This window comes from Vulpes lagopus, chromosome 18 (genome assembly GCF_018345385.1).
Source record: "Vulpes lagopus strain Blue_001 chromosome 18, ASM1834538v1, whole genome shotgun sequence".
NCBI classification, from domain to species: domain Eukaryota; kingdom Metazoa; phylum Chordata; class Mammalia; order Carnivora; family Canidae; genus Vulpes; species Vulpes lagopus.
In genome coordinates this window covers 42829439-42844061 of record NC_054841.1, presented here as the reverse complement: position 1 = coordinate 42844061, position 14623 = coordinate 42829439, and the positions used below count along the sequence as shown (strand labels likewise).

General features: G+C 42.1%; 1 protein-coding gene across 2 annotated transcripts in view; it reads right to left on the bottom strand.

Moving 5' to 3' along the window:
- Positions 1–812: 812 nt before the first annotated feature.
- KAT14 (lysine acetyltransferase 14) overlaps positions 813–14623 on the bottom strand; it is a 34817-nt gene continuing 21006 nt past the window's right edge. The window contains exons 7-11 of one of the 2 annotated variants that reach the window (XM_041732923.1): positions 7216–7352; positions 5517–5692; positions 3986–4176; positions 2477–2614; positions 813–1516 (exon numbers count right to left, since the gene is read on the bottom strand). In XM_041732923.1, coding sequence (XP_041588857.1) covers positions 1343–1516; positions 2477–2614; positions 3986–4176; positions 5517–5692; positions 7216–7352 — 816 coding nt within the window. In that variant the 3' untranslated portion in view covers positions 813–1342. The remainder of the gene's footprint in view (positions 1517–2476; positions 2615–3985; positions 4177–5516; positions 5693–7215; positions 7353–14623) is intronic. The other variant, XM_041732924.1, reaches the window with a different exon arrangement.

Below are 14623 nucleotides of genomic sequence, written 5' to 3'. Positions count from 1 at the left end.
GAGACAGTTGCTTCAGCCAGGTTTTGCAGCAAATGCTTGATGTTCATGTACAACAATCACAAGCTAGTTTCCAAGTTTGGAAAATATCACTTCCTCAGTTTTACTTCTTGGGGTCATAATCCCCAAATCTCTAAAAGGTACAAAAGCTCTCAGGAAGAAGGGAAGGAGGGAAGGAAGAAAAGGAAGGAAGTAATGCTGCTCCTGGCTGTCACCTTCACGGGTGGCAGAGCCTGGGCTGCTTTCCAAGGGCAGAACTCCCAGGCAGCCCTCAGGCAGAAGAGTAGTGCCTACCTCCTGAACAGAGGGATTTGAGCTGGCTCTGAGTGCAGCCCCTACAACAAAGGATCTGACTGTGGTCCACAGATCTCTGATGCAGATTCTAACTGTGCACGCACAGTCTTCTAGAGAGTATTCAGCTTCCTTTGGATTCTCACAGGGATCCGCATCCCCACAAGTTAAGAATCATTGCTCTTAATTAGATTGAAGCTCTGGCCATAGATAGTCACAAGGAAAGATTTTTGAGAACATCTGATACTTTTGGAAAAGCTCCTGCTCGATCCAAAAAACCCCACCTGACAGTCCATCTCTAACACTCTCCACAAACCAAAGAGCCTGGTCCTGCAGACCACACAGGCTCTGTCCCAACTGGCTCTACTTCCACCACCCACACCTCCAGCCAGGAGCACAGTCTCACTGGCAGGCAGCTCAGACACTTCAAGCCCAAACCAACTTCCCAGACATGGGAAGGAGGGGTCTCCACCCTCCGGCCAAAGCTCCTGACAGGAGATGTAACAGAACAGGTGACACACATGTGGACACACATACTCTGTTTATTTGGACTGTGGCCAAAGTCAGTGAAAGACAGCAGAATCTCAGTGCCCTAGAGAAGTCCTCCTGGGTTCAACAACAGCTCACTCATGGCTGGGAGAGTGCTGGCCTCCCCTCGTGCGCTAACTCTTCCATCGGCCCTGACCAGCTAGAGCATCAATCGTTCATGGCTACCACACTTCCTCATCCTTTCAATGAAGAGATTCTCTCGAGGATGGTATCAGCTTAGATACTCCTTTGTTCTTGCAAGCTGTCGGATAGACAGCATTGTTCAGTTCCAGTGAACTGTGGAGTCCTGAGACAGGGGCCAATGTGCAGAAGGGACAGGTTTGCTGAAGGGCTGCTCGCTTCTTGATTCCACTGCCCCACCACCCATCTAGCCTTGGGTGAGAGATCTGAATGGCCGTCTGATGGCAGAGATTAGGGCCCTGGGAGACAGGAGCACCTGCCCGTGGGCCGGAATGAGGAGCCACCTGGAACAGCACCTGCGTCTCTGTGGAGCGCTGCATTCACCTCAGCGCCGGAGCCTCAGGAAGAATGCGTGTTTACACTCTGTACTCTCCAACGGGTAATATTTATCATAGAAATCTAAGACGTATTCTTCAGTCTTGAATCCAAACTTCTGGTAGAGCAGCATAGCGGGGTTGCTTGCTGAGACGTGAAGGGTCACATCCTTGCCCATGCAGGTCTGCCAAAAGAGTGGAAAAGTACCCGGTGAGAAGGAAAGAGCCTGAGGGAGATGAGTATGTGAGGGAGTCTGTGAAGTGTAGATAGGTAGTTATGACAACCGGGGACAGCCAGGACGGCAGCTGGGAGCCCCAGTCTGTGGCCCAGCCACACACTCACTGAAGCATTCGAGACTAAGGAAAGGATAGTGTGCTGGGTGTTTTTGCTCTCTGGGACAAAGGACCCAGAGGGATAGTTTATTGTCAACAGATTATTTTATTTATAATTCAATTACACTTCCAAATACCAATACCTAGCACTGACAATCCTGAAGGAGAGAACAAGACGAGAAGTTCTGCTTTCTAAAACCGATGTTAGCTTGTACTCAAACTTGTAAAAATGCCCTTCCTAGACCCACCAGAAAAGATGCTAAGTATGAGGCTGGATATAAGGTATTAGGACTTTTAATTAGTTATGAAACCTGAAGACTTGGTATGGACCTTTGGAATCCCACAGGACCCCTCCCATCCATCCCAAACTAACATTACTGGAGTAATCTTCATTCTATTAATATGAGGCAAGTTCTTAAGATTCTTTAATTAGCTACACAGAAGAAAGAACTCAAAGTCATATAAATATAAACTAAGACCTAGCTTTCTAATGAGGAAGGCACTGAAGTACTGAGGTTGACAGGGTCCTTGAGATTTGGTAACCCACAGTTCCCCCAGGCATAGATTTAAGTAAGGGCCTCTCAGGTAGACAACTGCACTCTTTTCTCTGCTTCTCTCACGTTGTGCGCCCAGTGGGACTGCTATGAGTGCATTAAATGAATTTCATGGAGTGACGCTCATGTTCCGATGCATGGTCTAACCATGGCACCATCAAGGACTACTGCCTGACTGAGCAGTACCGTCGGGGCCTGGGGCTTATGGTCTGGCTGAGGGCTGGGTCCCACACACAGGATGAACACTTCTGCACCCACCTGCTGAGCCATCAGTAAGCACTGACCCTGCACCAGACCTTCTATGAGACACAACCTGGGAGTATCGCCCCTGCTGATGAAGGGAAAGGTGGCAGTGCTGCTGGTGAGGACGGCAGGCTGAACAGGGGGCGGTCGAGCCTGTGAGTGGGGTGGGGAATGGGGTGAGGTACAGATAACTGAGACTCTCAACACAACACAAGGGAGTACATGCTAACTGCTGTGTGGAGAGAGAAGAAAGCAATTTCTAGAAAACGGTTCTAGGTTCTTGACGGCACTGGGAAGTGTTGAGCAAGTTTCGTTAATAATTGGAAAAATGGTATTTTATCTTCTCCTTCCTCTATTTAAAAAGAATCTTGCCCACATAATACACAATCCTCCATGCCAAATGGTTTCTAAATTAAAGTTAATTAAAGAAATAAATTCCTTACATGTTTTTTGATATTAGTATACAAATTTTCTTCAACAGTCATACAGATATATCAAAGGATGAATTATAATTCAATATTAAAATCAAGTCTCAAAGGCTTACACAGCTTATACAATGACAGTAAAGTTAATAATAATCAGCAGTGATAGAATATGTAGTCCTGGTTGATACAGTTTTGCTAAGATGTTTAAAAATACCAAAACTTTTGCAACAGCATAGGTGGTATCATGCTCAGTGAAAGAAGTCAGACAAGATACTGTATGATCTCACTTATATGTGGAATCTAAAAAACAAACAATGAAAGGCTGAACAGACAGATACAGAGAACAGACTGGTGCGGTTGCCAGAGGCAGGGCTGGGGGGTGGGTGAACTGGCTGAACGGGGGTCAAAAGGTACAGATTTCTAGTTTATAAAAGCAGTCAATCCTGGGGATGTCACGTACAGCATGCAGACTGCAGCTCACAATACTGTACTGTATATTTGAAAGTTGCTGAGAGTAGATCTTAAGAGTTCTCATCCCAAGAAAAAAAATGTTTGTAACTAAGTTTGTAACTGTGTCTGTAACCATGTGTGGTGATGGATGGTAACTAGACTCACCTTGGTGATCACTTTGCAAAATAGTCAAATATCAAATCATTACACTGTACAGCTGAAATGAGCATGTTTTGTAGGTCAGTTATACCTCAGTAAGAAAAGACCTCTAGAGATCACAGTTCCACTTCTACTTCTCATAGCCATGGCAGTAGTGTTTCTAAAAGCAGAAACAGTTACCAATATGGGTCATACAAGTGCTTTGGGGTCTCACTTTTGATACTTTCTCATTTTTACTATACATGTTTACAAACTGGTTTCTTTGAAACCTGGGCCTGAACAGTGATCTTATTTTAAAGGGGCAAAGATTTTTTTGGTGTGTGTGTTAACACCCTCAGGAGGGAAGGTGACTGGTGTTTTCTCACTGGGTTTCCGAGCCCGCCCATTCAGTCGGGCTGTGCTGGGAAGGCTCAGCTGGCGTCATCCCTTCATCCTTCCTCCAAGTCTTCCAGGGGAGCCCAGAGGTAAGCTAGTAGCACAGATGCCGTACCTGAATCAGATGATAAATCATGAAAGTTGCAATCCCTGCTCTTCTCCATTCAGGATGGACAAACAGAAATGAAATGTAAGCTTCATTGTACTTCACATCAGGTACCATGAAGCCAAAGGCAATGATGACTTTTTTATAAAGGACAACAACACTGAAGTCTGGATACTGTAGGCACTCAGACAGGTCAATGCCTAAGGAAAAGAGATATTTGGAGAGTCAAACTTGTGTGCCTTCTGGAATTAAGGAACATCAAGCTGTTCAGTCTGTACTTACAACTACACCTGCATGCTAAAAACTAAACCAAAACAAAAAAACAAAAACAAAACTGAAAACGAAGATATATGCATAGACATACCTTCAGATCATAAAAATAAAAATGAATTTTAGAAAATATCAAAACTAACACCATTTTTTCTAAGTCCACATTTTAAAAGAAGAGAGGCAGGGTACGGTGAGTAGCACAGAGCACACAGGTCTAGAACTGGACATACCTGGCTGTGAACCTAGCCTCCTCTACAACATGTGTCAGCCGGCACTTTTCTAAACGTGGGCCTCAGTGTCTGCACATCTAGACTTCCCAGGGTGGGAGCAAAGACCCCGAGAGCCCATACTGTCCTGTTCTTCACCTTATACATATACAGCTGACAAGCTCTTTTGTACAAATGCTACATTTTACAATAAAGGGGATAAACACAAAATAATTGTATGCATAATGTTGGAGGCACCCAGAGTAAGGTCAGAAGTAGCAGATGCTTCTGGAATGTTCCTTTTGGCCCCCATACCACTCCTAAAAGAATGAGCACAACTCTACCACCACGTGCACTATTACCTGACTATCAGACAAGAAAGATGACACAGCACTAATCCCGATGATATCTTATCTAACATCTAGAAGACATGTAATATTTCTCTTGTGTTTCAAAGCAGCGCAGTAAGGCAGATCCACAAAGAACATGTTTATATTTAGTGACGAAAATGCATTCATTCCTTTACTTGGTGGCTTGGGTCTTCAGAGAGACAACATATTGAGGCTGATAAAATGACAAATCACACTGGGTTTACTCTTATTTTCAAAGTCTGCAATTGGAGTATTTGGCTATTTAAAAACGCCTTTTGGCTGTACTAACACTCTCCCCAAGGAATAGCTAAATAAACAAAATCACAGAATTATTAAGCAAAAAATCAAAAGTGTCCAGACATGCCCAAGCTACCAGTCAGTGTATCACTGGTAGACATTATTTGGTATCTAAACTTATGTAGAAGCAAAACAGGTTGAAACTTTTATTCTGGAAGCAGAGACAGGGAGGAGAAACATACAAAAACACTATTTATTACTTTAATTGCTGGCTTCTTTTTGATCTCAGAAAAAAAAAAACGTGTTTATATTTTATTATTTCTATCTTAGTAGAGACAAACTAAATGAAATCATGAGTAAAGGTTTTAGAATCACACGACATACATTAATTAAAAAAAAATTAATAAAGTGAACTACACAAAACACTGATTTGCTTAGTTTCGAAGGGGAACATACCAGGCCAAAAAAACTCCTGACACATAGAGTTTATCGTTGGGATGTGATTTGGCCGGACATAACAGTAATCAAGAGGTGCCTCGGCTTCTGGCATCCAGTGAGGGTCACTCCTGTGCAGGTGGGAACGAATCTGTGACAGGAGCTGCAGTTTGGGTGGCTTTGTTTCATAGTCACGCCTCCAGGATCACAGAAAACAACAAATTCAAGTTAAGAAAAATATCCATTATTATTCCTAGCCAAGTCATTCACATAAACTATTCTGCCTGAAAATTTTAAGCTAACTTGTGCTACTTCCTATGGCAGACAGCTTGGTAACTTGATAGCCTGACAGTTTTCTGGAATGAAATTTAAAATTCGCTCTGTTAGGGGTGCCTGGCTTGTTCAGTCAATTACACAATCTGCCTTCGGCCCAAGTCATAATTCCAGGGTCCTGAGATAGAGCTCTGCATCCAGCTTCCTGCTCAGTAGGGACTCTGCTTCTCCTTCCCCCTGCTCCCTGCTTATGTTCTCACTCTTTTCTATCTCAAATAAATAAAACCTTAAAAATAAAATTCTCTCTATTAACATGCATCAGACCAAAGCATTCTGTACCTGTACTCTGGAACCCTACTTGTGCTGGTGAGCCTTAATGGACAGAATGAGGGAACACACAGCAGCCTGATTCCAGCCTGTGTGCTCTGGCCCAGGAAAGAGCCTGAGGAGGGAGGGTGCAGGTCCAACGGGGCTGCTGGGGCAGGCTTGCATGCGGCCTCTCACAGGCTCTGCCAGGGATGGCGGTGCTGGGCAAAGAGGATCAGGTGATCTGGAGAAAGCATGGTCAACAAGACAACACAACTTTCTCAAGACAGCACTAGGGGCCTCTCTAGTTAGCTTAGCTTCCACAGCACTGCCTAGACAATGAGACTCATCATCACCCTCAAATATGAGCCCAACTAAGATGTCTCTCCCATTTTTTTTTCATTTCACAGACTACTAAATATATATAACTTTAAAATTTAAAGAAACTCAATAATGAGTATAATACTCATAATGAAGTCTAATGGAATTAACTTATCCTTGATTTTTAATTTCTTCTATTTTTATTTTTATTTTTAAAGATTTTATTTGAGGGACACCTTGGTGGCTCAGTGGTTGAGCATCTGCCTTCAGCTCAGGGCATGATCCTGGGGTCCTGGAATTGAGTCCCACATCAGGCTCCCAGCAGAGAGCCTGCTTCTCCCTCCACCTATGTCTCTGCCTCTCTCCATGTCTCACTCATAAATAAATAAATAAGATCTTAAAAAAAAAAAAAAAAAGAAAAGATTTTATTTGAGAGAGAGTGAGTGAGGGAGAGAGCACAGCCAGGGGGAGGGGCAGAGGGAGAGAATCCCAAACAGACTCCCTGCTGAGTGTGGTGCCTGATATGGGGCTTGATCCCAGGACTCTGGGATCTTGACCTGAACCAAAGGCAGATGCTTAACCGACTAAGCCACCCAGGCACCCTGCTTTTTATATTTCTTTCAAAGGACCATCATTTCTGCAAAAAACGTATAGTTGAAGCAAACAAAAGAAAAGACTGAACACAGAGCACAGACTCAGTCTGTGTCAATGCCTGCTCACAGGGGTTGGTCTAGACTTGCTCCAATGGGAAACCAGGGCGCAGAAGCCACAAATACCATTCCTCACAACACACTCAACATCACAGCTCTTTTCCACATACCTGATATAAGGTTTCAAGATCCGAGAGGTGTAAGGGCTGACAATACTCTGGTCCACAGCCATATCTTCCGATCCCACCAAACGATATAGAAACCTAGTGGTCTGGTGCCGAAATCCTTTCCTGGATGGCAAGGCAGTCTAGGAGAAAGAAACGCTGGTTATGTCAAGATAAAGTCACTGAAAGGATTGGTTTGATTTCAGATAATTAGTATGTACATATTCTAATGTGTCAGAAAGTAGGCCTTTTTGTGTTACTTATTCGGAGCGCTCAGATTTCAATACAAACCTCACAGGTACCACATAAAATTAGATATGAAAAACCAATCTTGGTTCTAACAGTTTAAAACTGAAATAATTAAAAAAATTTTTAAGTTAAAGATTTTAAGTCATTTAAGTGAGTGAAATTCAAGACCGAGCACTGGATTTACGGTTTCCATAAGTTTCATTCTGCCTAATAACATCTCCAATCCACAGTCATCAGATATTAACACACTAAAAACGTGGGTTCTCCTGCAGGAGTATTCTGTTATCCACAGAGCAGCAGGGACCAATTACAGCTGCCCCTGTATACAGATTTATTAAAAAATGCCTCTATTCGATGAGTAAATTTAACAGGCGTAGGACTATCATTCCCATGACAAATCATGAGAGCAGAGAGGCCCTGCTCTCATGATTTGTCATAGGGTTGAATGAGGAGGTGGCTCTGTGTTCTTTAGGTGGGTGTCCTGATAGAACAGGTGGGCTTCACCCTGGAAGCCTGACTAGAGATGCCTGCTTCTGGGAGTGCTGCTCCAGGGCCCTCACCATGTAGTAACAGAACATGTGCAATTAAGGTTTTATAGCAAAGAGCCCAGATGGAAGATTAAAAGGCACATTTATAAAGTGGTTTGCCAACGCCTGGATGAAGTTTAGAAACTTGAGTTGTTGTGGGAGAGTCAGTTTGCTCTTTACCCTAGAAAATAACTTTGTTGTCAGGAGAGCAAAAATTCCTTCTTTTATAATTTGCTCTCATTACTTTCCCCAACTGGACACCAAAACTTTCAAAGGATGATTCTGAAATTCTTCTAAGACTTTCCAGTAAGTTTCAGAGGGAAATTCAGAGCCAGGCATATAATTTCCAAACACAGCCTCGACACTTCTTCCTGTGCCTATGGGTTTGTATGGCTCGTCATGTCAAGTGGCAGAATCTGTTTCCACCCCTTGAATCTGGGTGGGCCTGACCAATCATAAGGCGTCAGAAGCGACACTCTGGGACCTTGAGCCGAGGCCCTAAGAGGACCAGCAGCTTCCACCTTCTGTCTCTTTGAGTCCAGCTGCCATGGTGTCCAGGCTGGAGCAATGAATGTCTACAGGCTACAGAGATGGGCTCTGGAGGAAGGGAAGCCATCCTGGTCATTCCAATCCTGACTCAGCTACCTGCTCAAGGCAGCCATGTGAATGACCTCAGCCTTCAGCATATGGGATAGAACCATCCCCCAGTTGAGCCTTAGTCAACCCACAGAATCAGAAGAAAGTTTAAATATTAAGCCTCTCAGTTGTAGAGTGGCTTATAATGCAGCAAAAGATAACTGAAACACCAGCCAACAAACCACTTTCCCATAATAGACAATTTGGTTCATGTCTCAAGGGGAGTTGTGTGGAACTCCATAGACGTTATCTAGTACCCTAACTTCTTTCCATCTAGCCCCTCCTCGACTTCAGCTTAGATCACTACCACTGCTTCCCATCAGTCTCCCTGCTCCCACTTTCACCCCTTATTGACCATTCTCCACACAGAGCTAGATGTTTCTTTTAAAAATAAATAAATTCTCTTCCCTTCGTCAAAATTCCTACATGGCTTCCTTACAATTCATAGTCCTTACCCACGACTGCAGGATCTGCCTGTTAACCTCTGTGGCTTCATCTCCCACCCACTTCCTCTGCAGTCACCATGCTCCAGCTCCAGACACCAAACTATCTGGTGCTTTCCAGTATGCACCTGGGCCTTCTGCCTTGAACCTTCCTCAATCTGGGTCTCCTTGTGGACCAGGATGGGGTCGAGTGAGACCTCCACTGAAAGGCTGTCCTCAAGCACCCTGTCCCAAGTGGTACTACTGCCTTATGCTCTCCCACCCGTTGCCGCATCCACCTTGCAGGAAATGATCCCATTTAGTTAGTCCTGTCATCTCCTGTTCATGGGAGTATCTCCCTGCTCCATCTAGCAGGCACCTTCTGCCCTTATTCACTGCAGTGTCCCCAACTAGAGGAGTGTGTGGCACACATCAAGTACTCAACTTATGTTTGCTGAATGATGAAATGGTGTGGGGCGAGGAGGAGGGAAGCATCCCAAAGCTAAACAGTTTTGAAAATGTTACATGGGTTTCTTCAAACTTCTAAACAAAATGGAGCAGTAGGTGGGCTGCTGGGTCCCTTTCCCAAACCCATCCTGAAAGATGCCACAAGAGTGAGGGAAGATGGAACAAAAAGGCTGTGAGAAACCCCAGGAGCAACCGAAGATGGCCGGGTAGGTGAGGCAGCAAAGGGCAGCCTGGTGCAGAGAAAGGCTCTCCATCACAGGTAGGGATGGGGGCACTTCCTAGTTAGGCCATTTCCTCTTGCAAGCTCTGCTCTGAATGAATCTCTGCCAATCAACTTTGCCAGCAAGTGTCAGCTGGAGGGTCACAACAGGATAGTGCTAGAGCCTTAAAACTGCCAAGAGGGTAACAAGCTAAGAACCAGACTTTTGCCCTTTCCTCAGGTGTATATACCAGCAAAGGTACCTGGTTATACTAAGGGAATATTCATTCACAAGGGAAAAAAAATCAAGATATGTCAACAAGCAGTGCAAAAGAAAGTAAACAAACTATACTGGAAAAGGGCAGAATTAATTTACAAGTCAACTAAGCATTTTTAAAAAGCAAATAAACAGTGATCAGGGAAGTGCAAACTAAGACAACAATGAGATACACTTGACACCTGCTAAGATGGCTATATCAAAAAGATGTATCAAGTCCTGGTAATGACATGTGGAGAAGTCAAGGTCTTCATAAAGTGCTGGAGCAAATATAAGATGGTGCAGCTAATTTGGAAAAGTCTGGCAGTTCTTCAAAATGTTAAATATGTTACTATTTAACTGAGGAATCCCATTCCTAGGTATATACCCAAGAGAAATAAAAACTTATGTCCACAAGAAGACGTTTACACCAATGTTCAAGCAGCACTATTCACAAGGGTCAAAAACTGGAAACAACTCAAGTGCCCATCAACTGATGTGTGGATAGACAAAATGTAGTGCATCCATACAATGGGGTATTATGCAGCCATAAAAAGGAATGGAGTGCTAATATATACCACAACATGGATGAATCTTGAAAACATGCTAAGTGAAAGAATACAGTCAGAAAAGATAATTTATTATGTGATTTTACTTATGCAAAATGTCCACAATAGGTAAATCCATAGAGGTAGAAAATAGATTAATGGGGGCTGGGTATGGGGGGTTGGCCAGTAATAGCTACACCATTCAGGGTGATGAAAATGTTCTAAAATTGATTATGATGATAGTTATACAATTCTGTGAATATAGCAGAAACCACCAAATTGTACACTTTGAATGGGGGGAATTGTATGGTATGGGAGTTGTATCTCAAAAAGGCTGTTAAAAAAAAAAAGCATAAGTAGACTCCAAGATAATAAAGGAACCTGGGAACAGGAATGAGTATAGTTATGAAGAATCTCTTATTCATTACTGGATATTAAATACATGATCACTGAAATAAAGCACTGAGTGATTGAGTTAGGGATAGATTGAGGAACTCTTCAAAGAGGCAAAGGAAGAGATAAATGAAAGAATTAATGGTGTCAACATCCATATATGAAGTCCAGAAAAAGAGGGAAAAAGTAAAAGAGGAATATATTTAAAGAAGCAATGATGAAGAATTTTCCAGATTAAAGAACATGTAAAAGGCCTTCTGGTTTCCCATCCAGCATATAAGGAGAATGGAAGTCGTCACTGTATCCTAACAAGTAAAAAGTTGAACAAACTGAAAATCACTCTTCGTAGACCCATCAGAGAATTGGGATCTCAGAGAAAGACAAACAGGTGAATACAGGGAATCATAACTTAGCAGAGTAGAAACCTCCAGGAACCAGTGCTGGGGTAGAAAAACCTACCCAGCAATGGACAAATTGCTGGAGGCACAGTGTGGATAATGCAGAAAGAAAAAACTTGGGGAAGGAGGCACATCTTTGTGACTTTTACCTCCAGGAGCTCTACCAGGTTCTCATTGTAAGGATCAAAGAAAAATCCCCTCGGGCTTCTGGCAGAGAAAAGGTAGCTGTTTTGAAAATATGTCAGAGTCCCTTATTCTTAACAAGGTCTGCCCACAAGAGAAACTATTTTACCAGAGCCTAACCCAATTGTGGAAAGGGAATTAGCCACCTCCAGCTCCCGCCAGACCTTCCATGTCACCTAACTGAGGAGGCAAATCTGAGAATCACTGTGATAGTCACAGCCCAGGGGCATGTGTTCACTAAAAGACTGAGAACTAATCATAGGATCACAGAACCCTTCTCACCCTATACCTCACCACTGTACCACTCAAGGCTTACTTTTCAGTTCCTTTTACCCAAGATATCATATTTGGGAGTTCAATAAAAAATTACAAGGTACACTAAAAGGCAAAAAACACCACCTGAAGAGACAGAACCAGACTCAGACATCGCAGAGATGTTGGAATTATCAGACTGGGAATATAAAACAATTATGATTAAAACATTAAGGGCTCTAACGGATAAAGCAGACAATACCCAAGAATAGATGGGCAATTTATGGAAATTCTAAGAAAGAATCAAGAAGAAATGCTAGGGAGCAAAAACATTGTAACAGAAATGAAGAACCGTCTTTGGTGGGCTCATCGGTAGACTAGAGAGGGCTGAAGAAAGAACCTCTGAGCTTGAGAATATGTCAAAAGGAACTTACAAAATTGAAAAGCAAAGAGAAAAAAAAGACTAAAAAAAACAGAACAGGGGGATCCCTGGGTGGCACAGCGGTTTAGCGCCTGCCTTTGGCCCAGGGCGCGATCCTGGAGAGCCGGGATCGAGTCCCACGTTGGGCTCCCGGTGCATGGAGCCTGCTTCTCCCTCTGCCTGTGTCTCTGCCTCTCTCTCTCTCTCTCTCTGTGACTATCATAAATAAATAAAAATTAAAAAAAAAAAAAAAAAGCAGAACAGAATATCGAAAACTGTGTTACAACCACAAAAGGTGTAAAATACTTAAGAGGAATACCAGAAAAAGAAGAGAAAGGAACAGAAGAAATAACTGAAGTAGTAACGATGAAGAATTTCACCAAATTAATCAGACACCACACCAAAATCACAAATCCGGAAAGTTCAAAAAACAAAAGTAGGATAAATGTCAAGATGAGTACGTGGAATATAAGAAATAGTGAAAGGAAGGAAACTGAGTGGGAAAAATTAGAGAGGGAGACAAACCCTGAGAGACTCCTAACTCTGGGAAATGAACAAAGGGTTGTGGAAGGGGAGGTGGGAAGGGGGTTGGGGAAACTGGGTGATGGGCAGTTGATGAGAGGAGCACTGGGTGTTACACTGTATGTTGGCAAATCGAACTTAAATAAAAGCAATGTAAAAAAAATGTCAAGATGAAACTGCTTAAAAGCATAAAGTTGAACAAAAATCAAAATGGTTGCACTAATGCTTCAGTGAACCTCGATTTTAAAGTAACCTTCTCCCTCTCTTCCACACACCTCTCCGCCTCCCTTCTCAGCCTTTTGTTTTAGGGACCCAGTACGATCCTGAAGACATGTCCAACAAGGCTGGCAGGACATACACAAATCCTGTCAAAATCAGCTAGATCTTTTCTCTGGACGGGCTCGCAGTTTTAAAGGCCTTGGCCTGCTGCAACCTCCTTTGCCTAGTAAAGCAACAAAACTATTGTTCCTTTTTTATCCCAAACTCCATCTTCATGCTGTACTTGGCTCTGAAGCATAGAGGTTAGTGGTTTTCATCAACAAATCAGCATATAAGACACTTGTGACTGAAGGCGAAGTGGTGTCAAACAAAATAAAGGAGACCGAAAATACTACTTTAAATGCACAAAAAGAATTAAAGATTAGAAACGAAGACAAAATTCTGAAAGCTTCCAGGGTATGGGAGAATAAAATAGGAGACCACCTACAAAGAAACAAGAATAAGACCAACAGAGGGGCCCGCTCTCAGCAACACTATATATATAATAGAGTAATAATTTCAAAATGTTGAAGGAAAAACCAAAATGATAATTTTATATCCAGCTACACTATCATTTAAATACAAGAGTGAAATAAAGGTATTTTTAGGCATATAGATATTCAAAATTAACCTCAAAACAACCATATTTTTAAAATTTGTTAAAGAAAGTATAGCAAGAAATTAATCTAGGCTTATATTCATTTATACTGTGTGTACATATACACATATTTGGGTTATTTTTATTTCATTGATGTATATTGTACTTTCTATGCCAATAACACATTATTTTAATTAATATATTTTATAATGTATTTTGACATATTAGAAGGCAAGTTCCTACTCATGATCGTTGTACTCACATAAGAGTAATAAACAAGTAAGTGAGGTTTACTGTTATTTAAATAAATACAAAAGAAAAAAAACAGATAAAAGCATGCAAAAATATCCTATTTGGAGGGAAGACTACATGATACTATTAAAAAATCAATAGAGAAAAATATGTCCTGAGTTAGGGCCTATAAGAAGAATAAAAATAGAGCACGTAACTTTCTTTATAGCAAAGAATCAACATCATATATACTATTTTCTCTGACCACAACATAATTTAATTAGAAATTAAATCAATTACTAAAAGATAGTTTAAAAATTCTGTATACCTAAAGTCATAAGTCACAGCTAAATCAGTATTATAGGTCCATTTATAGCTATGATTGTATTTATCTGAAAACAAGAAAGGGTATGGGTTGAGCAAATGCATTTATAGCTGTTCTCATGTGTCACCACATTAAAATGATATGAAAATCACAGGTCAGGATGGGGGATTAATCACACAATTTTATTCCCTCCCAAAAACCCACTAAAACTACAGAATCAGACTTAAAAAAAAAAAAAAAAAAAAAGAGTAGCATACAAAAATAGAAAGATCATGGGAAGAAACATCTGGGAAGCAGATGGACAAATACTACTTTAAAGCCAAAATTCCAAGTTGGCTTTGGGTAAGGTGAGAACCAGACCAATCTGTACTGCAGCATCCTCCTAAAACTCTGTAGCAGCGCCAGACTCCTCTGGAGCTAGGGATAAATGGGGCGGTAGAATATGGAGCAGGTAAAAGCTGTGTGCACAGCAGTTCCATCCTCAAATCCTCAACCCCCTACTGCCAGGTGGCTGCCTCCCCAGAGACG